Source organism: Artemia franciscana, chromosome 18 (assembly GCF_032884065.1).
Source record: "Artemia franciscana chromosome 18, ASM3288406v1, whole genome shotgun sequence".
NCBI classification, from domain to species: domain Eukaryota; kingdom Metazoa; phylum Arthropoda; class Branchiopoda; order Anostraca; family Artemiidae; genus Artemia; species Artemia franciscana.
Window position 1 is genome coordinate 13,548,757 of NC_088880.1, and position 25,418 is coordinate 13,574,174.

The 25,418-nt window shown below is 37.2% G+C and overlaps 1 protein-coding gene across 1 annotated transcript in view; it reads right to left on the bottom strand.

Annotated features, from left to right (window-relative positions):
- Positions 1-25,418, bottom strand: part of LOC136038636 (phospholipase D1-like) — a gene marked incomplete in the record, with an annotated part of 372,020 nt that overhangs the window by 338,700 nt on the left and 7,902 nt on the right. The window contains 2 exon segments of the mRNA XM_065721881.1: positions 1,698-1,827; positions 24,865-25,054. Coding sequence (XP_065577953.1) covers positions 1,698-1,827; positions 24,865-24,984 — 250 coding nt within the window.

The window sequence follows — 25,418 nt, forward strand, 5'->3', positions numbered from 1 at the left end:
TGGATCCGGTCGGGATTTAAAATAAGATATTTGAGTTACAAGGTCCTCCTAAATAAGAAATTTCATTAAGATCCGATCACTCTTTCGCAAGTCAAAAATACCGCATTTTTTCTAATTTTCCGAATTAACCGCCCCCCACTTCCCCCCAGATGGTCGAATCGGGGAAAGGACTATTTCTTATTTAATCTGGTCTGGTCCCTGATACGCCTGCCAAATTTTACCACCCTAGCTTATCTGGAAGTACAAGAAGTAGCAAAACCGGGACAGACCAAACCGACAGAATTTGCGATCGCTATATGTCACTTGGTAAATGTCAAGTGCCATAAATATAGGAAACTAACTATAACTTTCCACAAAGTTTGGTTAGGGTCCAACATCCTCTAATAGTAGACGCGCGTAACAAGAACTTAGGGGTCCCGTTAATACCTACTAAAATCCCAGAAAACACAACTTGGACACAAGCCCTCCCCCCACTGAATCAGGTTGATATCCAACAACCCGTTTTCAGAGACGTCCTGAGCTACAAGATCGCTCTCTCCTCCTCCTTAATAGAGGTCAGTTTGGTCTCTGACTGTTGAAACCCAAAAAAACCTTCTGGTTATTGTTCTGGTGACATGAGTTTAGGTAGCCTCTTTTCCCACTCCGGAGAGCTCTGATTGTGTCCTTGCTCTTAATCATTGCTCTTAATTCCCACAAACTTTTATTCAGAGCCAATATCCATTTTGCGACATGTTTTCTTACTTACCAAGTTTGGTTGAGACCCAGAACTCTTCTGACAGATTTCCAAATAAAAAGAATAAGAGACCCTCTCCCCAAATTTCCATTCCTTTCAGAGTTCGAGCCAAGTTCTGATCCTCAAAAACCATAACTAAAGCCCTAACTCTTTTTCCCCGCCAAGTTTCATTGAAACCTCCCAATCCATTCTGGTAGATGTCCGGATAAAAAAATGGAGGGATCCTCCTCGTGTTTTTCCCTCGCCGGCAAAAGCCGGATTGTGTGGGTCTAGAAATCAGAACAGCACAAGAGCACAGTGTTTACTGCCTATCAAATTTGGTTGATATCTTACATGTCCTTCTTATAGATGCACAAATTACAAAATTCAAAATCCCTACCCAAAAAAAATATCCTCAGCTGTGAGTCAGATTACAGATAGAATTATTTCTAGCTCCAAGCTTTATATGGATATAAAATTTCAGAAGATTCAATCAAAATAAAAGATTTCGTTAAAAATAAAACAAAATTAATTTATGATTTTCAGAATTGACCATTCGAGAATTATTTCTTAGAAATCTAGAAGAGACAAGAAATTTTCTATTTCTGTTCTACAATAGATTCCATGTTTTAACATGTTTTATGTTTGACCCAAATTCTGTTTTACACGAATCCAACATCCAGATTCCAACACGAATCCACAAGTTTACTTTCAAACCTAAGAAAGTTCCGTTTTGCTCGGTTTTAAACTATATAATAGGGTAGAAAAAAAATTATTTTTATCTTTTATTCTGGAAAATAACTGAAAATTTAGCAAAATTCAGAGAAGCTTCTCTTTTCTGTTTCCCAATTCACAAATTTAAAAAAAAGATTGAATTTCTGCCTTTTACCGCAATCCAGCTAGAGAATTCTGATCATAAAAAAGAAAAAAACTACAAAGTAGTAATGCTCCACAACATAAATCAAAAACAGGAAAAAAAACTCACTGAAATCATGACCCGATTCAGTTGAATCCAAACATACATTAGGCTCTTCTAGCACATCATAATCAGAGCTACTCATCAACTGCATGTCTACTTCATCTCGTCTTTCATTCTCAATTGATTCCTGGAACATCTGAAAAAGTCACTCTGAAACAGTTATTTGGCAAAAACACCTGCAGCTGCACATCAATTCTAATATCATTATTAGAGATTAATAAGTTAGCAAAAGTTTCAATTTTTATCATTGAAGGAGTGTTTGACGAACTGATGATACAGAATAGATAAGCGAACAGGGAGAGGTAAAATAAATTTTAAAGAACGCCAGAAATAACATGTGAAATCAATTTGTAATTAAACTCGATAACTAAATGGGAGCCATTGAGTTTTTTCTTAGTTGACCTACTTGTGTGTCAGGGTCAACCAAAATTCTTAGAAAGTGTGTTTGAGACATAGTTATACCAAATTTTATAAAGTGGTTGGGGAGAAGTTTCCCACAAGGCTTTGAACTGATCTTAGAGACCTTTTATCTTTCTCTACTAGCTGCAAGTGTGTTCAATATTATCTCGAGCACATCTAGGATTTCAAGAGGGGAGAGGGTTGGCTTTAGTTCGGGCTTTTTTCTGAATAGACTGTTATCAATATTCACCAAATATGAAACTGCACCGGGGTCAAGGAGGGGGAGGGATGATTCCATGTTCCAAAGGAGTCCAACATTATATGATCCCAAAGAAATTTACTTTAAGAGCCAGGGCAGTTCTGTTTTACTCTTGTTTAAACTGCTATAGCAGACTAACTTGATTATAACTGAACACACAATAATGAACGAACGAAACCTACCGACAGCAAGGGTATGTCATTAGAACCTGGCTTATTCTTATAATAAGTATGCACAAAATGGCGAAAATAATGTTTATTGAGGCGTCTTCATTTTGTTCTTCTTTATTTTAAACTTAAAAATAGCAACCATTACGTCTTCTAAAGTTTGAATGCAATCTTGAAACCCCCAGGACCGAGAACGTAAAATATATGAACATGTGTAATTCTGACTCTCTGACAAAAGACCCTTTTATTCCATTGTTGTTGTTTTTTTCTCTCTCTCTCTTTTAATAATTCCTTAAGACTTGAACTTTTCTTATACTTTCGTTTTTATTCAAGTATATTTGTCCATCATATGATATGATGATGTTTAATTATTGTTTAACTAGCTGTTGGGATGGCGCTTCGCGCCACCCCAACACCTAGTTGGTGGGGGCGCTTCGCGCCCCCCCAAGCCCCCCCGCGCGCGTAAGTCGTTACGCGCCATAATAGTTACGCGCCATTGTAGTTGTGTCCCTATGTCCCACCTGTGAATATAGATAGATATATATATATATATATATATATATATATATATATATATATATATATATATATATATATATATATATATATATATATATATATATATATATATATATGGTTTTAACTACGTAAAACTTGCGAATATACAACATTCTTTGCTGTCCCATTGTCTTTGCATATAAATAGATTGTCAGGTTTACCGACTCTTGAACATGCAACATATAATGGTCCATGGGAAAACAATCTGTATTCAGATCTATACCTCATGATTCTAATGATTGCCCTTGAGCTTTGTTGATGGTGATTGCTAATCGACCATTTCCTGTCCCGGTGTCCCGGTCGTCATTTATATCCCCCTGTTTCCCCCGGTGTCCCCGTTGTAGTTGTGTCCCTGTGTCCCGGTCGTCATTTATATTCCCTGTGTCCCGGTCGTCATTTGTATCCCGGTGTCCCGGTCTGTATATACATTCGTTTTTTAGTTTTGTTTTTCTCCTTTATTTTTTTCCTTTTTTTTTTCTTTTTTAGTTTATTTAGATTTTTAGATTTTTTAGTTTTTTTATTAGTTTTTAGTTTTTTTTTCTTTTTAGTTTTTTTGTAGTTTTTACCTTCTTTTTAGTTTTGTTAGTTTTTTTTTTTACTTATGTCCTGGTCGTCATTTATACTCCCTGTGTCCCGGTGCTTTGTTGATTGCTAATCGAACATTCCTTTTGTCCTGGTCGCTTTCTCTTTGAGTGTCGTCATTTATTTTTTTTTCTTTTTTAGTTCTTTTAGTTTTTACCTTTTTTAGTTTTTTTTAGTTTTTTAGATGAAAATTTTTTTTAGTTTTTTCCTTTTTTTCTTTTTAGTTTTTTATTGGTTTTTACCTTTATTTTAGCTTATTTTTCAGTTTTTTCCTTTTTTTTAGTTTTTTCTTTATTTTTTATTTTTTTTAGTTTTTTACCTTTTTTTAGTTTTTTTATTTTTTTTAGTTTTTTAGCTTTTTTACTTTTTTTATTAGTTATTAGGTTTTTTTGTAGTTTTTGCCTTTTTTTAGTTTTTTCAGTTTTTTTTTAGTTTTTTATTGGTTTTTACCTTTATTTTAGCTTATTTTTTCAGTTTTTTCCTTTTTTTAGTTTTTTTTAGTTTTTAGTTTTTTTAGTTTTTTACCTTTTTTTAGTTTTTTTAGTTTTTTAGCTTTTTTATTTTTTTATTACTTTTTAGTTTTTTTGTAGTTTTTGCCTTTTTTTAGTTTTTTTAGTTTTTTAGCTTTTTTATTAGTTTTTAGTTTTTTTTGTAGTTTTTGCCTTTTTTAGTTTTTTTTAGTTTTTTAGCTTTTTTATTTTTTTTATTAGTTTTTAGTTTTTTTTGTAGTTTTTGCCTTTTTTTAGTTTTTTCAGTTTTGACGTCACCTGATCCAGTTTTTTCAGGTGACGTCACCTGATCCACAGATCCACACACAGACAACTTATTTATATATATATAGATAGAATCACTATAGTATATGACGACATTTAATAAATTTACTTCATTTATCTACAGAATCAACTCATAAATTTGTACAGTTTAAGAAGCCAATGTTCTGGTGTTTGGATCCTTTCTTTGAAAGCACTTCTTCGCAAGTCCACTAAGCTGCCGTCGTCGTTGATTTTCCCATTTTTAGGGGTATTTCTTCCCTCTATGTCTATTATTCTGATTATCGTTTGCTTTATTCCGAGGCACCCTCTCAGTCAGGGACAACCCCAGGCCACTCAGCACGTCCCTGGATGACGGATAGTGGAAAGATGCTTATATATGTAATGTACCTCCAAAATAGATGCACGAACCAAGCGGGAACCCAGTCCCTTAGGGCTGTAAAACTAGCTAGGAAACACAAGTCTGAGAGGGGGGATAGAGGAAAAGGAAGGACCGTGTACTTGACACAGTGCAGGGCTTTCAGTCGGAGCATTAAGAGTATGAACACTAACTAAACCAATAAAAATTACAATTAGTCCTAAATAAGCCCAATAGCTACCGCTGAGACATTGTTGAACTATCAGATACTGACCTTCCCTCTACAGAAATAATAACTATAAATGACGTCACCCTCGTTACGTCTAGAAGAAAAGACAGAGTTCACCCCCTTCCTACCCCAATGCGTCAGCTTCCTACTTTCAAAGCAAGCGAAACGATATCTTCTTCCCGTGTAGCTAGTCTCCGAGCAAACCATCACCGCCCGTCTCTAGGGATCCTATCCCAACATAATAATTATCCAAGTTTATGTCCCACTTGTCCCGGATTGATCAAAAAGCCGCAGTCTCCCACGCCTAACTCCAGCACATTGTCGATAAAACACCCAATAAAGATGTCATGTTAGTGGTTGGGGACTTCAATACCATCATCATTTTTTTGAGTATATGACTCAAACGGAACATTTGAAGATGTCACTAGAAATTTTGGACATACGCGATATAACCACAAGGATCAAAGGTTCTGACTTCTGTCGTGACAATGATCTTTTTATCAAAAACACTGTTTCATCTTAGAGAACAGAGGAAAGTCACATGGAGATTGTGCGACGGCCGCACAGCAAACTAGATTGGCTACATACTTGTCCGCAAGCGATGGAAGTCTTCTGTAGGCTACTGAATACAGCTTCAATAGCCGGAGGTAGTTTCGATTCAGGAAACTTTCTGGTGTTGTCTAAACTCTATATATGCCTTCAGAGGCACAAGAATTATAGCGAAACTCTGCCATTTTCTTTAGTTATTCCTAATAGTTCCACGTCCAACTTTCTTAACCACATTATATACCTTTGGTTTCAAAGGGTATCCGCAAGAAATGCAATGGTTAAAATCAGGAATCAGGTGACCTTGTTTCTCCAATTAATTCAATTGCTGCTTCATTTGTTTAAGTGAATTAATGTTTTCTTTTATTTATCAGTTGTTCGTTAGTATCCGCAATGGCAGTTCATATTTGTCTGGATTTTTTTCAAATCGCGGATATTGGCAAATAACTCACTTTATTGTTTGTTAGGTATTTGATTTTAATCTTTTAATTTTTGGTCTTTTATTGAATTTTATTTAATTTTTTGGCGGTTTTTGATTTGATTGATTTTGTTGTACTTTCCGCGCTTGTTTTTTGGTTTTTGTTTTTTCCTTGATCATATTATTTTGTTCGTGCTGAAGAAGAGAGGTGGTTGTTCTCTCGAAATATTCGCTTTCTGTGTTTTCTTCAGTATTTTCATTTGGCCTTTAAAACCCCATTTTTCATCGTTTTCTTTCTTTATGTTAAGTTTTCAAACGTAAGCAATTTATTTTAGCTCGTATACATTTTTATATCAATGATGAATTATTTTTTTATGGAGAACCTAGATTCCACAAAACTGTCAATAATTCATGGCAAAAAAACAGTGCAACCCATAAAATCTGATCATTATTTTAAATTTGGCTGAAAAATTTGAATTAGGTAGTCTACCTAAAATGTGAATCTCTTTAAGTCCAAAATTAAACAAAAAAAACAAGTTTTTTTAACTGAAAGTAAGGAGCGACATTAAAACTTAAAACGAACAGAAATTACTTTGTATATGAAAGGGGCTGCTTCCTCATCTAGGCCCCGCTCTTTACACCAAAGTTTGACTCTTTCTCTCAACTCTTCTTTTTAAAACAGTAAAAAAATTTAGCGTAAAGAGCGGCACTTTGATGAGGAAGCAGCCCCTTTCATAAACGAAGTAATTTCTGTTCGTTTTAAGTTTTAATGTCGCTCCTTACTTTCAGTTAAAAAAACCTTTTTTTTTTAATTTTTGAAAGTTTTCGAATCAATGTATGTTTTGATTTTGGCTCACCGCAGAGGAATAATTAAAACGAAATTTTCATATTTATTTTTTTGGCTAAATGGCTTTATCATAGTTTTGATCGAATGATTTTGAGAAAAAAAGGAGCGGGGGAGGAAGCCTAGTTGCCCTCCGATTTTTTGGTTACTTAAAAAGGCAACTAGAACTTCTAATCTTTTACGACTGTTTTTATTAGCAAAAGATACACGTAACTTATAAATTAGCTTACGTAACGAACTTTTGTATTCTCATATTTTTATTACGTATATGAGGGGTTCACCCCCACGTCAGTACCTCTGAATCACAAAATCCGTAGAATAAATATTTGAAATTACTAAAAATACTTTAGCGTAAAGAGTGAGGTATTAGGAGGAGGTGAGCCCCTCATATGCGTAATAATTTCTGTTCGTTTTAAGTTTTGATGCTGCTCCTTACTTCCAGTTGAAAAAACTTTTTCATATTTATTTTTTCATTGTGTTTTTTAAATAATGCTAGAAAATCCTGCGCTCCCTTCATGGAAATTTTCTTCTCCCATGACAAATTCCTCCATGGAAAGTTCCCCCAGCATGCCCCCCTCTTCTCAAACCCTCCCCCAACCGAGAAATCCCCCTGAAAACGTCTGTACACTTCCCAATAACCATTACTGTATGTAAGCACTGGTCAAAGTTTGTAACTTGCAACCCCTCCCACGGGGACTGTGGGGGAGTAAGTCGTCCCTAAAGACATAGTTATAAGATTTTTCGACTACGCTGAATAAAATGGCTATCTCAGACTTTGGAAAAATAATTAGCGTGGGAGGGGGCCTAGGTGCTCTCCAATTTTTTCGGTCACTTAAAAAGAGCACTAGAACTTTTCATTTCCGTTAGAGTGAGCCCTCTTGCAACATTCTAGGACAAGAGGGTCGATACGATCACCCCTGGGAAAAAACGGAAAAGAAACAAACAAACAAACAAATAACACGCATCCGTGATCTGCCTTCTGGCAAAAAATGCACAATTCCACATTTTTGTAGATAACAGCTTGAAACTTCTACAATCGAGTTCTCTGATACGCTGAATCTGATAGTGTGATTTTCGTTAAGATTCTATGACTTTTAGGGGGTGTTTCCCCCTATTTTCTAAAATAAGGCAAATTTTCTCAGGCTCGTAACTTTCGATGGGTAAGACTAAACTTGATGAAACTTATATATTTAAAATCAGCATTAAAATTCGATTCTTTTGATGTAGCTATTGGTATAAAAATTCCATTTTTTAGAGTTTTGGTTACTATTGAGCCGGGTCGCTCCTTACTTCAAGAAATATTACATAAAACAACTATTTGGTCGCGCAAGAATTCTGGCTAAAATCTTGAATTAGGAGGAGAAATGAAACAGTAGCCTAATTAGTTTTGATGTCATATAAGTGCTGTTAACAGCACCCTTCATAAGCCATTCTGAACCGGCCTACTTTAAAAAAAAACATAGTTTATCATCAAAGCACTCGATTGATTCTTACCTAAAAAACTAGGATTAATGCCCAAAACAGAAGAAAAAAAACAGCATCCTCTGACGCGCTTTAGAGCGTTTTCGACATTTAAGCATTTTGGGAAAGATTTGTTCTCCTATGACTGGTTCGCCAAAATAAACCCAGCATTGAACCTGTTATCACAGTTTCCTCCACTGTTTAGTTTTACAGAGTTGGTCAAATTGGCTTCTGAACGGTTCAACTAGTGTTACGTAACATATTATTACTACCTTTAGTTTGATCCCTATACAGCTCTTAGGCTATTGCTCCACAAATGGACTCCCAGTTATTCAAAAGGGCGTTACATGAAGTTTATTGTGGAATTTGGATTTACAGTCCAGCTTCTTAAACCAATAAGAGGTGCATTATATCCTCTATTGTCAGTCACAGAAATTGTTAGGAAATGGAGTTTCTGATATCAAAATCGATTTTACTCTATCGGTGTGCCTATTAAACATCCTTTTTAAAAAATATTAAAAAAGCCTAGACCACAGTGTTCAGATTCTCCTCTCTCATGGAAAGTTTACATTGTGTAATATACCATCTTTAGAACTATCAAGGCCAAAATATTGCAAAAACTATTTAAGGCTGCCAATACCAGTATGTTTCTCTGTTTTTATTTTATGCACAAAACTTAGTCACAAATAAATGAATCACAACTGATCATTAAAATCACTATAATTCTATAAAACCACTGCTCACTAAAACCACTCTAAAAAAAACAATTTGACCGTTTGCTTTAACCAAACGAGAAAGAGAAACTTTTAAAATGCAGTCCTGTTTCAAGACTTAAGAACTGAATTTCTATTACTAATATCCATTAAACTAAAGTTGGTTACATAATCAAAACCACAAACCGTCTTATGATATAAGTTTACGAAGATTTGATCGCACTTATTCCTAGTCTTTGAATTTACGTTATCACAAATTGTTTTTCAAAAGTGACAATCATAAAAAATAATGATAAGCCTTATCAATGCTAAAAAAAAAATGAGAAATAGAATCTAATCATAGGTGCACAGAGGTCCAAAGTGGTGCATTTCTCCACCACTGTTTCGGTTTTCTCCCTTGGTTTACTTTGGAAAAATCTAGATGGAGTGGAGGGGGGATCCCCTTACTCTCAGTTCACATATGACTTAGCCCATCTTAATAAGTTTGGCTGTATTCGATTTTCACTTTCTCAATTATGCCACTTTCACCAATTAAACATAAATGACCAGTTTTTATTTCAACAGATATTTTCGAATAATTGTTATAAAAGTAGCTTAACGATAATTAAGCTGCTCAATGATGAAACGGGAATTTCCATTTGGCTGTTTTCCAATTTAAAAAACTTTCCGAAAAAGAAATTTTCTAAAGAAAAGTAAAGGCTATATTAAATTATAAGCCATATTAAAAACTATATTATTGTGTCTTGAACAGTCTTGAAAAAGATTTTATTTTACTGTAATTATATTTCCATTTGCAATGCTGCAATAATTGGAAAAGAAAATATTTGTAATATGACTCGTAAACATAGTATCAAAGAAATAATAATTAAGGTCCGTAACTCAGATCCAATTCCCCGGGGCTGGGGGGAATCATCCGATAAACACAGTTATTTGGCCTTGAACTATTTTGAACAAAATCCCTAGCTCCAAATTCTGAGCGGATGCCCTTTGGGAAAGTGTGTTGTGGGGTAGTTGGCCATTGATCACTTTTGACTCTTAAAAAAGATCTAGAAGCTTCAATTTTCGATTGAACGAGAACCCTCCAAAGTTAATACGACCACCCCTTACACCAAACCTTATATTCTAATAACGGGCAACTTACATAAGTTGCAATCCTTGCCCAGGGGGTAGGGAAGATTTCTCAACCACTAAATTATAGTAATTTGAATATTAGACTATTTTGAATAAAATGGCTATCTCAAAATTTTTTCGGATGTAGTTGGAGAAAAGGACGTGGGGGCTAGATACCCTGCGATTACTTTGAATGCTCTAAAAAGGTAACTAGCACTTTCAATTTACAAGCAAACGAGCCATCTGTGAAGTTTATGCCACCACCCTTTACACAAAACCTTATATGCCCTCGGGGCATAGCTTACAAAACTTGCCCCGGGCTCTGAGGGAATGTGTCGACCCCGGAGCTTTTGTTAGTTGGTCTTTAAACTATTTTGAACAAAATGGCTATGAGAAAATTTTGACTGGATACGTTTGGGGGAAATGAGCCTGGGGGGGAATTTTCCCTCTGACCACTTTTGAGTCTTGAGAAGGGCGCTATAAATTCTGATTTACAATCGAATAAGCCCCCTCCGAAGTTTATACGACCATCCCTTCCATAAAAGCTTATGTGCCCTCAGGGCAAATTTTACAGCACTTACCCCGGATTCTGGGGGAAGTTTTATCCCCAGAGTTTTTGTTATATTATTTTTGGTCGATTTTGAAAAAACGGTTATATAAAAGATTGGATTGGACACATATGGGGAAAAGAAGGTTGGGTCTATACGATCAAAGTTTATACGACCACCTGGGAGGGGGGTTATATTGACAACGAAGTTTTTGTCATCTTATCGTTGGGCTGTTTGAAACAAACTGGCTATCTCAAAATTTTCATTTGATACATTTGGGGAAAAAGGGTGTTTGTGTCAGGGAAGGGGGGCAGATGCCCTCCGTTAACTTTTGACTAATCACTTTCAAATCCAATGAATGAGGAATCAACTTTCAATTTCAAATCCAATGAGCCACCTTCGAAGTTTATACGAGCACCTCTTACATAAAAGATTTATACACCTCCGGGGCGTAACTTAAAACACTTGTCCTAGGGCTTCGGGGGGTTGCGTTGACCCCAGAGTTCTCGCCATTTAATATTTGAACTATTTTTTAAAATGACAGTATTAAAATTTGTATCAGATGAGTTTGAGGGAAAAAGGGCTAGTGGGGAATAGTCCCGCTCGGATCTCTTCTGACTCTTAAGAAGTGAACTAGAACTTTCAATTTCAAATCAAATGAGCCACCTCCGAAGTTTATACGAGGACCCCTAACATAAAACCTTATGCGCCTCCGGGGCACAATTTGTCATACTTGTCCCCGGGCTCTCGGGGGTTGTGTCAACCCCAGAGTTTTTGTTATCTTATATTTGAACTGTTTAAAAAAATGGCTATTTTAATATTTGTATCATAGGGGGGGGGATAGTCGCCCTAAGATCTCTTTTGACTCTTAAAAAGTGAACTATAACTTTCAGGTTCCAATCAAATAAATCCCTCTCTGAAGTTTATACGAGTATTAATTTCATAAGAACCATATATGCCCCCAGGACATAACTTACAACGGCTGTCTATTGTTATCTAGCCTTTGAACTATTTAAAAAAATGGCTATCTCAAAATTTGTATAGGATAGGTTTGGGGAAAAAGAGCGTCGGGGGATAGTTACCTTTCGATCTCTTTTGACTCTTAAAAAGTGAACTAGAACTTTCAACTTCCATTCAAATTAGCCCTCTCTGAAGTTTATACTGGCACCCCTTCCATAAGAACCGTATATGACCCCACGGCATAGCTTACAAAAACCTGCCCCCAGGCCCTGGAGAGTTGTATCGACAATGGAGTTTTTCATATCTGACTTATGAATTTTATTAAAAAAAAAGATTATTTCAAAATTTTTATTGGATGGGATTGGGGAAAAAGTGCATGTGGAGGGGGGCTAGTTGCCATGGGATCTCTTCTGATTCTTTAAAAGTGAACTATAACTTTCATTTTTCAATCAAATGAGCCCTCTCTGAAGTTTATACGAGCATTAATTTCATAAGAGCCCCACGGAATAGAACTTTCAATCTCTAATTAAATGAGCGACGTTCGAAGTATATACGACCACCCCTTACAGAAAAACCTTATATGCCTTCGGGGCGTAACTTAAAACACTTGCCCCAGGGCTTTGGGGGGAGGGGTTGTGTTGACCCCGGAGTTTTTGCTATCTGATTTTGAGCTATTTAAAAAAAAATGGTTATCTCAAAATTTGTATCGGATGAATTTGGGGGGAAAAGGGCTTGGAGGGGCTAGTTGCCATCGGGTCTCTTTTAACTCTTAAAAAGTGAACTAGAACTTTCAGTTTCGAATCAAATGAGCCCTCTCTGAAGTTATACGAGGAGTAATTTCATAAGAGCAATATATACCCGACGGACATAAATTACAAAGCCTGCCTCCGGGCCCTGGGGGGGTATCGATACCGGAGTTATTGTTATCTGACCTTTGAACTATTTAAAATAAAAATGGCTATCTCGAAATTTGTGTCGGATAGGCTTGGGGAAAAAAGGGCATGTGGGGGGAGGCTAGTTGCCATCGGATCTTTTTTTACTCTTAAAAGGTGAACTATAACTTTCAATTTCGAATCTCAATTTTTTGTCGGATACATTTGGGGAAAAGGGCGTGGGAGGGGAGAGCCAGTTGCCCTCCAACCTCTTTTGACTCTCAAAACTTAACTAGAAATATTAATTTCCAATCAAAGGAGCCCTCTCTGAAGTTCATACGCTCATCCCTTCCATAAAGTAAACTCTCTTAAAAGTAAGCTAGAACTTCCAATTTCCAATCAAATGAGCCCTCTATGAAGTTTATACTAGCATTCCTTTCATAAGACCCATGTAAGCCCCCAGGGCAAAATTTAGAACGCCTGCCCCCGGGCCCTGGTGGTTTATATCGATACCGGAGTTTGTTTTTCTGTCTGACCTTTGAACTATTTTTAACAAAATAAGTATCTAAAAAAAATTTTTCAGATGAATTTGGGGGGAAAGGCGTGGGAGGAGTAATTACCATCGGATCTCTTTTGACTCTCAAAAGGTGAACTAGAACTTTCAATTTCCGATCAAATAAGCTCTCTCTGAAGTTTATACAAGCATCCTTTTCGTGAGAACCATATATGCCCCCACGGCATAACTTACAACACTTGTCCTAGGGCCCTTGGGGATTATGTCGACACCTGAGTTTTTTTTTATCTGACCTTTGAAAAATGGCTTTAACAAAATGGCTATCTCAAAAGTTTTATCGGGTGCATTTGGGGGAAAAGGGGGATGGGGGTTAGTTGCCCTCAGATCTCTTCTGACTCACAAAACTAACTAGAACTTTCAATTTCCAATCAAATGAGCCCTCTCTGAAGTTTAAACGAGTATCACTTCTATAAGAACCATATATACCACCAGGGCATAACTTATAACGCCTGCCCCGGCAATGGGGGTTGTGTCGACCCGGAGTTTTCACTATATTAAATTAAAAAAATCAAGTTTTTTTTAACTGAAAGTAAGGAGCGACATTAAAACTTAAAACGAACAGAAATTACTTCGTATATGAAAGGGGCTGCTCCCTCCTCAACGCCCCACTCTTTACGCTAAAGTTTGACACTTTATCTCAACTCTACTTTTTAAAACAGTAAAAAAAAATTAGCTTAAAGAGCGGGGCGTTGAGCAGGGACAACAAAAAATATGTAATAAAATGTAATAAATATGTAAATAAAAAAGTATGTGTGGTTTACAACAAAAAAAGCAAATAACCATGGATTGTCAGTTTAATTGACATATACTGATATTTATTACTTAAAATTTGTTAATTTTTTATTTATGAAAGTAACAAAAGTGAACACATTTCGAACGTGTTTTGTTTTCAGTAAAGCGCAAACTGTGTTCTAGTCTTGAAAAGACATAGGGGTCATTCAGCCCTAATTATGTTAATTTTTGCTCGTTTTGAGTTTGACTTTTATTTATTGTAATATACAGTGCCTTCTGGCTAATTCAAAATCCTCCACAACTTACCCTTAAAGGTCAAAATTAGTAATATAAGTTGTTCTTCAGATATTGTTTTGTTACCTTTTTGAAAGTCCACATACTCATAGTTTTTTTATTTAGTTCAACATACGCCTAAATATTCCTTCAAAGCTTCACCATAACACTCTTAGTTTGCGCAGTAACAATAGTTTTAGCAGCATTAGTTGTGGTATGCGCAAAACACCTTTGGTTCCTTCAACATCCCCTTCAATACACGCTGAAAGTTTCAGCTTAATACATAGCATCCACCGTTCCTGAAGCATTTATAATGAGTCCGCTTGACAACCTCTGTTTTGACAATATCTGGCATAGCGTGTTTCGAATTAGTTCCATACAGTTTCTATACACTCCAAATTTGTCGCCTTAATGGCCTCAGTTTTAATAGTAGCAGTGGTAATTTTAGCTGTAGAATTAATTATAGTAGTCTAAGCTTTAGTGCAGTAGTAGTAATAGAAGTAGTAACGATAGTAACAGTAGCAGGAGTATGAGCAGAAAAAGCAGCATTAGGATGCAAATAGTTTCTTACGGTTAATTCAACATTCCCCATAACAAGCCCTGTTAGTTTCAACTTGGCACACCAAACTGTTCCTAAGATATCGCTATTACACCCTTTGACAACCTGCATAGAGAGAACGTGTTCTGATTCAGTTCATCTTTACCTCTCAAAATTTCTTGAAAATGTCACCTTCATGCCCTTAGGCATAGTTGTAATAGTAGTTACAGTAGTAGTATTGATATTAGTAGTAAAAGTATTGTATAGCGGTAGTACTACTAGCAGCAGTAGTATTAACCTATTGCCTTTTGGTCAGTTGAACATCTCTCTCATCAAGTCCTCAAAGTTTGAACATTACATAATTAGCCATTGCTATAACATTGCTGATATATCCTTTTGATAACCTGTATGTTCATATACTTCTTGAAACTTTCATCTCAATGCTCTTAGCCCTACAAGTATTTGCAATTGAAGGTGAAAATATCTTTTTGGTGAAAATATCTTCCTCTTTTAAGTATTCTCTGAATGTTTGAACTTCATACCCAGATCAATTCTTGAGATACACTATTCTGACGATGTGCATGCACATAGCGTCTTTGGTTTAGTTCAAATACCCCTTAGTACTGTAAATGGAGTGGTGTGGTGGTAATGGTGGTGGTAGTTGTAGAAGTATTGATAACATGCGAATATGGCCTTTTTGATTCTCTCCCTTATCATTTCCTGAATTTTTCAAATTAATATACTCAGTTATTCCTATGTTGTTCCCTTTTGACAATCCGTATACACATAATGTGTTTTGATTTAGCTCAACACTTCCCTCAAAATTTTCTGAAAAGCTCACCTGAATGCCCTTCGTATTCTTGAAAAGTAAATGTCAAACATGCATAGCTTTCTCAATAACATGTATATTATGTGTAAACAATGAACGAATCGCCTAACTTACAGCCCTTGTCCTTAGGACTGTAGGAAGGTTGACATCCCCAATACTGGACTTTCAACAATGCTGAACAAAACAGCTCTTTGAAAATTTCGATAGAATATATTTTAAGGAATGATAGGCTTGGGGGGCCTTACTCCATTCACTTTGACTCTTAAATATGGCACTAAAACTTCAGACTTCCAATCAAATGAGCTCCATCCGATCCAAAGTTTATGCAATTATCCGTCCCACAAGAACCTTATATACCCTGGGCATAACTTACAACCCTTTTCCATGGGCTCTGGGGGATTGTGTCCACCCTAGAGATATTATTATATGATTTTGGACTATTGGTAACAAAACGGCTATCTCATAATTTCAGTTGAATGTGTTTTGGGAAAAGAAGATGTCAGGGAGGGGGGCTAGTTGCTCTCCATCAGGTTTAACTTTTTTTTTAAATAATACTATATATTTCCAACCAAATGAGCCTCTTCGAAGTTCACACGACCACCCCTTCCGTAAAAACCTTATCTGCCCTTGGGGCATAACTTACAACCTTACCCCAAAGTCTAGGGGTGATTCTGTCCACCCCAAAGGCCTTATTGTATGATCTTTGGGCTATTTTTGAACAAATAGCTATCGCACAATTTTTGTCCGATACATCTGTGAAAAATAAAACGTAGGGAGGGGGCTGCCCCAAATCACTTCGACTCTTAAAAAGGGAACTAGAACATCTTATTTCCAATCAAATGAGCCCCCTTTGGAGTTTATACGACCACCCTTTCCAGAAAACCTTATATGCCCTTGGGGCAAAACTTATCACCTTGCGCTGAGGGCTCTGGGGGAGGGGAGTGTCATCCTCAAAGACGTAATTTCTAGACATTTCAACTACGCTGAACAAAATGCCTATCCCAAAATTTTGATTCTATGTGTTTGGGAATTGATGGGCGTAAGAGAGGGAGGGGCTTGTTACCCTTCAATCACTTTCGACTTAAAAAACAGACCATCTTCAATTTCTGATCAAATGAGCCTTTTTTGAAGTTTCTACGAGTACAAATGGCCATCTCAAAATTTCTATCAGATACACTTTAGGAATGTGCGAGGTGTGAGGGGGGCGTATCCGCTCTTCAGTCACTTTGAATCTCAAAAAGGGTATTAGAGCTTTTGATTACCAATCCAGTGTCCCCCTCTGAAGTTTATGCGACCATCCTTTCTATAAGAACCTTATATGGCCCAAGGGCATAACTTACAACACTTGCCCCGAATGGCGGGGGGGGGTTGTCAACCTCTAAGACATAATTCCCGGACTTTTTAACTATGCTGAGCAAAATGACTATCTAAAAATTTTGATTGGATGATTTTGGGGAAATGGCGGGCGTGTGAGGGGGGTTAGTTCCCCTCCAATCACTTTTGATGACTATTTAAAGGGGCACTAGCCCCTTCAGTTATCAATCGAATGAGCCTTTTCGAAGTTTTTACAATAACAAATGGCCATCTCAAAATTTCTATAAGTTCCATTTCGGGAAAATACAAGGTGTGAGGGGGGAGAGGGGTTATCCACCCTCCAATCACTCTGAATCTTAAAAAAGACAGTACAACTTCTGATAACCTATTTTATGAGCCCCCTCCAAAATTTATACGATCACCGTTTCTATATAAACCTTATACGCCCCCAGGGCATAACTTACAACCTTTGCCCTAACGACTGTGGAGGGGGGGGGGTTGTCATCCTCAAAGATATAATCTCCGGACCCTTTAACTACGTTAAATGAAATGGTTATCTCAAAATTTTGATTGGATTATTTGGAGAAATTGTGGGCGCAGGAGGGGTGTTAGTTGCCTCTAATCACTTTCGACTATTAAAAAAGGGCACTAGTCTTTCCAATATCCACTCGAATGAACCTTTTTCCAAGTTTCTACGACAATTCCTTCGATACAAAGTGACCTGGTCTAAAACTAACGAAAAAATAATAATAAATGATACATTGTGCCCTCATTGCTCTTTACTTAGGCAGCGCTATTGCGCTACCTATGATCTAATAAATTTTAAAAAAATCATTGAGCAAAAGTTCCAGCTTTACATTGGAAAGCAACTTTTAGTTACCAATGGATAAAAATACCTGTTACTAACAGCTCACTGCAGCACCAAGCCACCTAAAGCCAACACAGCTATGCACGCTCCTCCTCCATCCCAATAATACCTTTACAAGCTCCCAAGAAGTTCCAATTATATACAAGTATACTACTACTACTACTACTAATAACTTACTGCAGCACCAAGCCGCCTGAGGCCAACACAGCTACGCACGCTCCTCCTCCAACCTAATCTATTTAAAGCCTCCCTCTTTACACCCTCCCAGGAAGTTCCCATTTCCTTTAAATCCTTATTTATGACATCCTCCCAACCCAGACAAGGACGACCTGCTTTCCGTGTAGCCCCAGACGGTTGGCCAAAAAGGACAATCTTCGGTAATCTGTCATCCTTCATCCGTAGAACGTGGCCTAGCCATCTCAACCTTTCTTTCATTATAGCCCCAGAAAGCGGGATTGAACCACACTTTTCGTACAACCTACTGTTTGAAATACGGTCAACAAAAAGTTTTCTAACAAACTTTCGTAATATATTAAAGATAGTAGTTGAACCATTTTATAAGAATTGTTATAGCATTGTTTAATATATAAGGATATTTATTCTTGGAAGTCTCAGCAATTGCTCATTTTTCAGTATTATAAAGACGAAATAGAACATGTTTAAAATATACTTTGAGAATAGTTTCCTTAGGGAAAGATAAGAAACATCAGTTTTAGCCGATCGGAACATATCTTTCTGGGGTTTTTAAATCTACGCTCGGAAACAGAAACAGACTTTTTGGGCCTTTTTTTTTCTTTTGGCTAAGAGACTTATATCAGCTACCTTCAAACTAATCAGGAACAATAAGTTTTGGCCCATTACCTGGGCCCTTTAACACCCTCCACACTCCCAGCCAAAATATGTGTCGCCTTAGCACGTGACAACCCTTGAAAATTACAGGTCAAACATATAAGTTTTTGGCCTTTTGACGCCTCATTTTCGAAAGGCAGATCGTGCCCCCAGATTAAAATTTTTCTTCTAAATTAAGGTCCACTCAATTTCGTGATATTCTCTTTAAAGTTCAATTTGATTAGGAAAAAAAATTTAACTGGCCCTTCTTTGGGCTTTGTTTTCAGGCGAATCAATATCTTAATTGGAATCCTCTTGGCCCAAGAAATTACGGAAATGTTTCAAACAAACCGAAGGAAAATATTTTCGGCCCCTACCTCAAATCCAAATTGTTTTTTATACTTCAGAGCTACTATTATTATCATTACGAGCAGACTTAGACCACAAAGGCGTATTGTCCCCACGAACGAACATCTTTATATATCTATATATATAAAAATAAGTTGTCTGTGTGTGTGTCGAGTGACGTCATGTTTGTGTGTCGACTGACGTCATGTTTGTTGATTGACGAAATTACACACCGGGACATCGGGACACAAATGACGACCGGGACACCGGGACATCTATATATATAAAAATAAGTTGTCTGTGTGTCGAGTGACGTCATGTTTGTGTGTAAACTGACGTCATGTTTGTGTGTCGACTGACGTCATGTTTGTTGATTGACGAAATTACACACCGGGACATCGGGACATAGGGAATATAAATGACGACCGGGACACTCAAAGAGAAAGCGACCGGGACACAAGGAATGTTCGATTAACAATCACCATCAACAAAGCACCGGGACACAAATGACGACCGGGACACAGGGAATATAAATGACAACCAGGACACTCAAAGAGAAGAGAAATTACAGACCGGGACACCGGAACACAAATGACAACCGAGAAAAAAATGACGACCGGGACACCGGGACACAGGGAATATAAATGACGACCGCGACACTCAAAGAGAAATTACCGACTGGGACACCGGGACACAAATGACGACCGGGACACAGGAAACAACAACAACGGGGACGCCGGGGGGCACAGGGGGATATATAAATGACGACAGGGACACAGGGAATGTTCGATTAGCAATCACCATCAACAAAGCTCAAGGGCAATCATTAGAATAATGAGGTATAGATCTGAATACAGATTGTTTTTCCCATGGACAATTATATGTTGCATGTTCAAGAGTCGGTAAACCTGACAATCTATTTATATTCACAGACAATGGGACAGCCAAGAATGTTGTACATTCGCAAGTTTTACGTAGTTAAAAATATATAAATATATATCTATCTATATTCACAGGTGGGACACAGGGACACAACTACAATGGCGCGTAACTAATATGGCGCGTAACGACTTGCGCGCGTGGGGGGCCTTGGAGGGCGCGAAGCGCCACCCTAACAGCTAGTACATTTATATATATATAGTACCGGGAATCTAGGCTTCACCCAGGCACTTGGTTCGCAGCAGGCTTGTATATGTTTGATTCTTTAATCTTTAGCAGCATAATTTAAGAAATTCTGGTGTGAATTCAATTCCTCCTTCCTGTTAATGGATCAAAGAGCCATCAATTTTAAATATTTTTTTTATTATTCTCAGACCCGTTGTGATTTAAGTCGCGAGTTTTAAGTCATGAGGTGTCAAATAAACACCTTCAATGGAGTTCAGAAAGTTGAGTTAGCTCAGGCAAAAATTCATAAAAGTCTCAAGCTAATCAGGATAAAAACCTTCTTGGAACATTTTTGGTCGCGCATTTGGGGGTTTGTGCCCTAACAAAGAATGGTTCTTGCCCTTTTTGGAAGAATAAAATTTTTGTTTCACACACAGGCATCTTGAGGACATAAATTGTTTGATGATTATTTCTCCCGCACGCCGAGACCACACAGTCCAAGGAACATTATCGATATTTATTTTGTTTGACTGATCGTTTAAGAATAAGGTACTTGAACTGATACTATATATATATATATATCTATATATATATATATATATATATATATATATATATATATATATATATATATATATATAGAATTTGGAAATTCGGGTAATGACCTGAATCCCACCACCCTTATCCGTTGAAACCAGTGTCTGAACTGAAATCTGTTTCACCAAGATGATAAGATCGCACAATTGGTTTTCTTGCTAAGCCACTCTCTTCTATAATCAACCAATGTTCCCGTCAGCAAGTATTCCCTAGTGCTTGGAAAAGAGCATATGTCCACGTTATTCCAAATGTAAGGTGTCCGAAATCTTGTGATCAACTCCGGCCTATATCAATAACTCCGAACCTTTCTAAAGTTGCAGAAACGTTTATTTACCGCAAACTTATGTCACAGGTCTCTGCACATCTAGACCCGTATCAGTATGGATGCTTAAGAGGCAGCAGCACAACCGTTTATTTAGTACGGATGTACCATCTCATTGTCGAGTGGCTCGACCGAGGAAGTGCTATAGTCGACCTTCTCCTCGTAGACTATCGAAAGGCTTTCGATCTTATTCGCCATTCCGTTGCTATCACAAATCTACGCACCATGGGTGCGCAAAAACATATTCTCCTTTTAGCGATCAATTTTTTACAAGCCCGCTATCAGTGCGTTTACAGTCTTTTCCCAGGAGATACCGACTCCGAATGGGTCGAGCTTACATGCGGAGCCCCACAAGGTACTAAGCTCGATAGTCTACTGTTTTTGGCAGTGATAAATTTCATCCTTTCCGGCTATGAAGAAAGTCTGAGGCTGTCCCCCAATTCTGTAACGAAATAATCAACAAATTTAAAGATGAATGTACTGCGAACAGCCTCCAAATCAACGAAGGAAAGACTAAAATCCTTCGCTTTAATCCCCTGAAGAGAGACTTTGTGTGCCCTCCTCCTCTTCCTTATCCTAGTGAATCTTCGGCAGGAGTGCTTGGTGTTAAGTTTAGCATCGACTGCTCTTTCAGCCTTCATGTCGATACAATTATCAAAAAGGCAAATAGTGCGATGCGGACACTTATACTAATGCGTCGATTTGGTTTCTCAGTGACACAACTAAGAATAGCCTGTCTCACTTACATTCGACCAATTTTAGAGTATGCATGTCCCGTATGGGGCCCACAAGTCAATAACACTATTTACCTAAGTGACCAGCTTGAGTCAATACAAAAAAGAGCAGTCAAAGTAATATTGTGCGATGCTTTTACCGAATATAAGTTAGCATTATCCACTTTACAAATTCCCTCTCTTCAAGAGCGTCATCTCAGTTTGATCCTTGAATTTGGCCAATATCTTCTCAGAAGTGATAAATACAGATCGATACTACCACCAGTTTTAGTGAAACATCGAAGTACTAGGTTGAAGAAAATTGACAGATTAGCAGCACCTCCTTCACGCACAAATCGTTTTTCCAACTCATTCATCCCTTTCTTTGTATCAAAGTATAACAATTGTTGATTTTATCCTATTTGTCTTCGGATTTTTTGTCGTTTGATTTAATCTTTTTTTTTGTAAGCACAAGCGCCATTTAGTTTTATGACTACGAGAGATTGTGCAAAATAAAACCGATTCTACGATTCTATTCTAATTCCAACAAATAGTAAATTATATCAGAAGTATGTTCATTTTTCATAAAATATCGCCATAGCTGAATATCAAATCCCTTAAAAGTTTAAGTATGTTACAGTAGATAGCTGTTGTAGCAAAAAAAACCTTCATATCAGTCATTCAATCTTTTTTTTTTTTTAATAAGACTTTTGAGACATTTTTTTCCTTCACCATACCGTTTACACGTTACTTGGGACAGACGCATAAAAAACACTCCTATAAAATGAGATTTATATTTTACGGATGAAGGGGAGTATAATTCAGGAAAACGCCTGAAAATAGGCAAATTATGTGGAAACGATAAAAAATATCCAGGGAAATCGTAAAAAATAGCCAGATCTTAAATAGGAGTATAAACCTTAATGACCCCTTCCCTACGCATATGACTGGTTTGGGTTACTTCAGACCACACAGTGTTTAAATTGGACTCTGTTTCGCTAAGATACTGACCTCACCCAATGAGTTGTACTTAAAAGTGTACTATTAACATGTGCAAAAATTAAGCGCCTTGAGACAAAGCTGGGTATTATCAGTTCCAGCACAGAGGAATAGGTTTAAAAATTAATGTTAAGAAGACTATGTCGCTAAGACTGGACATATTTCAAGGTAAAGAGGTATGTTGGGTAATGAGAAGATTGCTCAGGTGGACAGCTTCACTTACCTAGGTAGTATTATTAGTAAAGACGGTGGATACAGTGAAAATTTTAAAAGTAGAATAGCCAAGGCTAAGGTTTTTTTCACAATTGAAACAAAGTTTGGAAGAAGAAGAATATAAATCTGCGACCCAAGATTAGAATATTGGAAGCTACAGTGATAACAGTGGTCAAGTATGGTTCTAAAGCGTAAGCGCTCCGAAAGACGGAGGAGGATTTACAAGATGTTTTCCAGAGAGATTGTCTATGGACTAGTTTGGGTACCTCTCTGACTGAACTTGTCTCAAACAGTAGGCTGTGCAAAAAATGTGGTTCAATCGCGCTGTCAAGGGTTATAATGAGAAAAATGTTGAGATGGCTAGAACATGTTCTTCGGATGAGGGATGACAGATAGTCCAAGATCGTCCATGTGGGCCATCCATATAAGGGCAAAGGAAAAGCAGGTCGACCCCAAATGGGGTAGGAGGATGTCGTAAGGTAAAATTTAAGGGAAACTGAAGGTTATGTGGAGGGTGTAAAGAGGGAGCCTTTGAATAGAATGGGATGGAAGAAGAGCGTGCGCAACAGTGTTGGTATCAGGCGACTTGGTGCTGTAGTGAGTTGTTAGTAGTAGTAATAACTCCATATTTAGAATTTGCAAATTGAACACACAAGAAGTAAGTTACTTTACAGAAGTAGAGAAACTAAAACAGATAATTAGATAAAGCAAACAGCTAAACATACTTTCAACAAATCGACAAATATCTGTCAAAGCCAAAATCGTGCTGTCTACTTGAAACTGCGAGTACTCAAAAGCAACGTGTTTGCAACTCTGTTTTACTCCTAGGAATGCTGGAAACTAAATGAATAATTAAGAAAGCGAATTCTATCCTTTCAGAAAATGTATCCCAGGACACTATTGAGTGTCAGCTTTCTCAACAAGATCACATATACTGAAGTTGGAAAACGCATGGGAAAGCCAATATAATTATGACCTAATCGAAATTAAGGACGTGTCAGGTAATTTTATGTGTCATCTCATTCACTTGTTTGAAGAACAGATCCTAAGTAAAGTAGCTACGACAGACAACAGATAAAAGAAAAAGCGGTTCCCCTGAACATTTTCTACGTAGTCCGGACCATAGCAATTTGAGAAACCCAACCGTTCTTTAAAAAAAAAATAATTTTAACTTGAAATATATCGAAAAAATTTAATTTTTGTATAAAATCTACACGAGAAAATATATATTCATAATGCACGCACATACACACAAAACAGATAAATTACCAAGAATTTTACAAAATCGGAAATAATTCGCCTGTAAGCAACAATTTATTCCAGATTGGCATTTGAGAAGGGGAAAAACTGAAAAAAGGAGAAGAATGACAAGAATACGAAATGACATGAGAAAATGTTGTCATTTTCTCTTTGGAGGAGGGGGGTGCAGACCCAAGATCTGAAGGTAAGATCGGCAAGCATTGCTCGTCTGGCCTGGATCTACCATAGCATAACCTATCTTAGCATAATACATACCTGTATTTTTACTTCTTTTAAGTTTATCCTTCACTTTCAGGGTGCTAGAGATATAGAGACGTGCTTGGCTTCAAGCTGTAGCGGTTTTAGGCCTCATAATCTAGGAGGGGGGCAAGGTTTACCATATGAAATAAAAGAAATTCAATGTCAGAAGAACGGGGGGAAGGAAGCTGCCCACTGCTCAGGCTTAGAACCGTCACTAGCGTCAGGAGCTTAAATCCGCAACTATTTGTTTACTGATCGACAACCTCACCATGATTTTGAGCTTTTTTTTTAGAATTCATTTGCCCAAAGTAACTCCAATCATGTGAGCCTCGGAGAAAATTAAGTTAGGTGGGTCCACCGTTTCTATCACGATGATGATAAGGAGACGAATTTTTCAACAACTCACAGAGTTGTGGACTTCTTGAAGTAACAGATGGAAAGTGTCACAGAAACGCCAGTAGGGGGGGACTAGGGTTTCATACCCCACCCCTTCCATTCAAGCCGGGGGTTTTCTTCAAGTTGTTGCCCTCTCTCCCTCCAATATAAATTCTTTTGCACCCATACTTTTAGAGCTAGCCTATCTATAATTTAAGGAAATGGTTATTCAATACAATAAGAAACACTTACCAGTACAACGGAATCTGCAGCTTCCTTTACGTCGTTTTCCGGCTTTAAAATATCTTCCATTTCTATCTCTACGTTCAATTTTACTATTGTAGCACTTTCTACCTCATTTTCTGCTATCATTTTCGGAGATTGTTGAAAAGAACAGTATTATAATACTGAAAGTTCATTCCTTGAAGGCAAAATTTAATACCTGCAAGAAAGCGGTTTTCCAGAAAATCAACTCTGAAGTTTTACTGTTCCTATAGTACATTTATATGTAACTGATATGTACATCATAGCTTTGGTAGTTCGTAAGGCGGTATGCTACACAATACCATGCTTAAAGGAGAGCGGGAAAGTGATTTTCGGGTTTATCGACTGTTATTAATACAATCCATCTCTAAGGAAAGTTTTTGTTAAGCCTACAAGACAAAAAAAAAAACAATTTTAAGATCAACCCTGCCAAGCTCTGACAATTTAAGCATTGGAGTAAAGCGAGGTATTGGTAAGCTACTGGGCAAGAAATTCTATGCGAAGAATAACCTCCGAACAAAACCAACATAATGATGCATCAG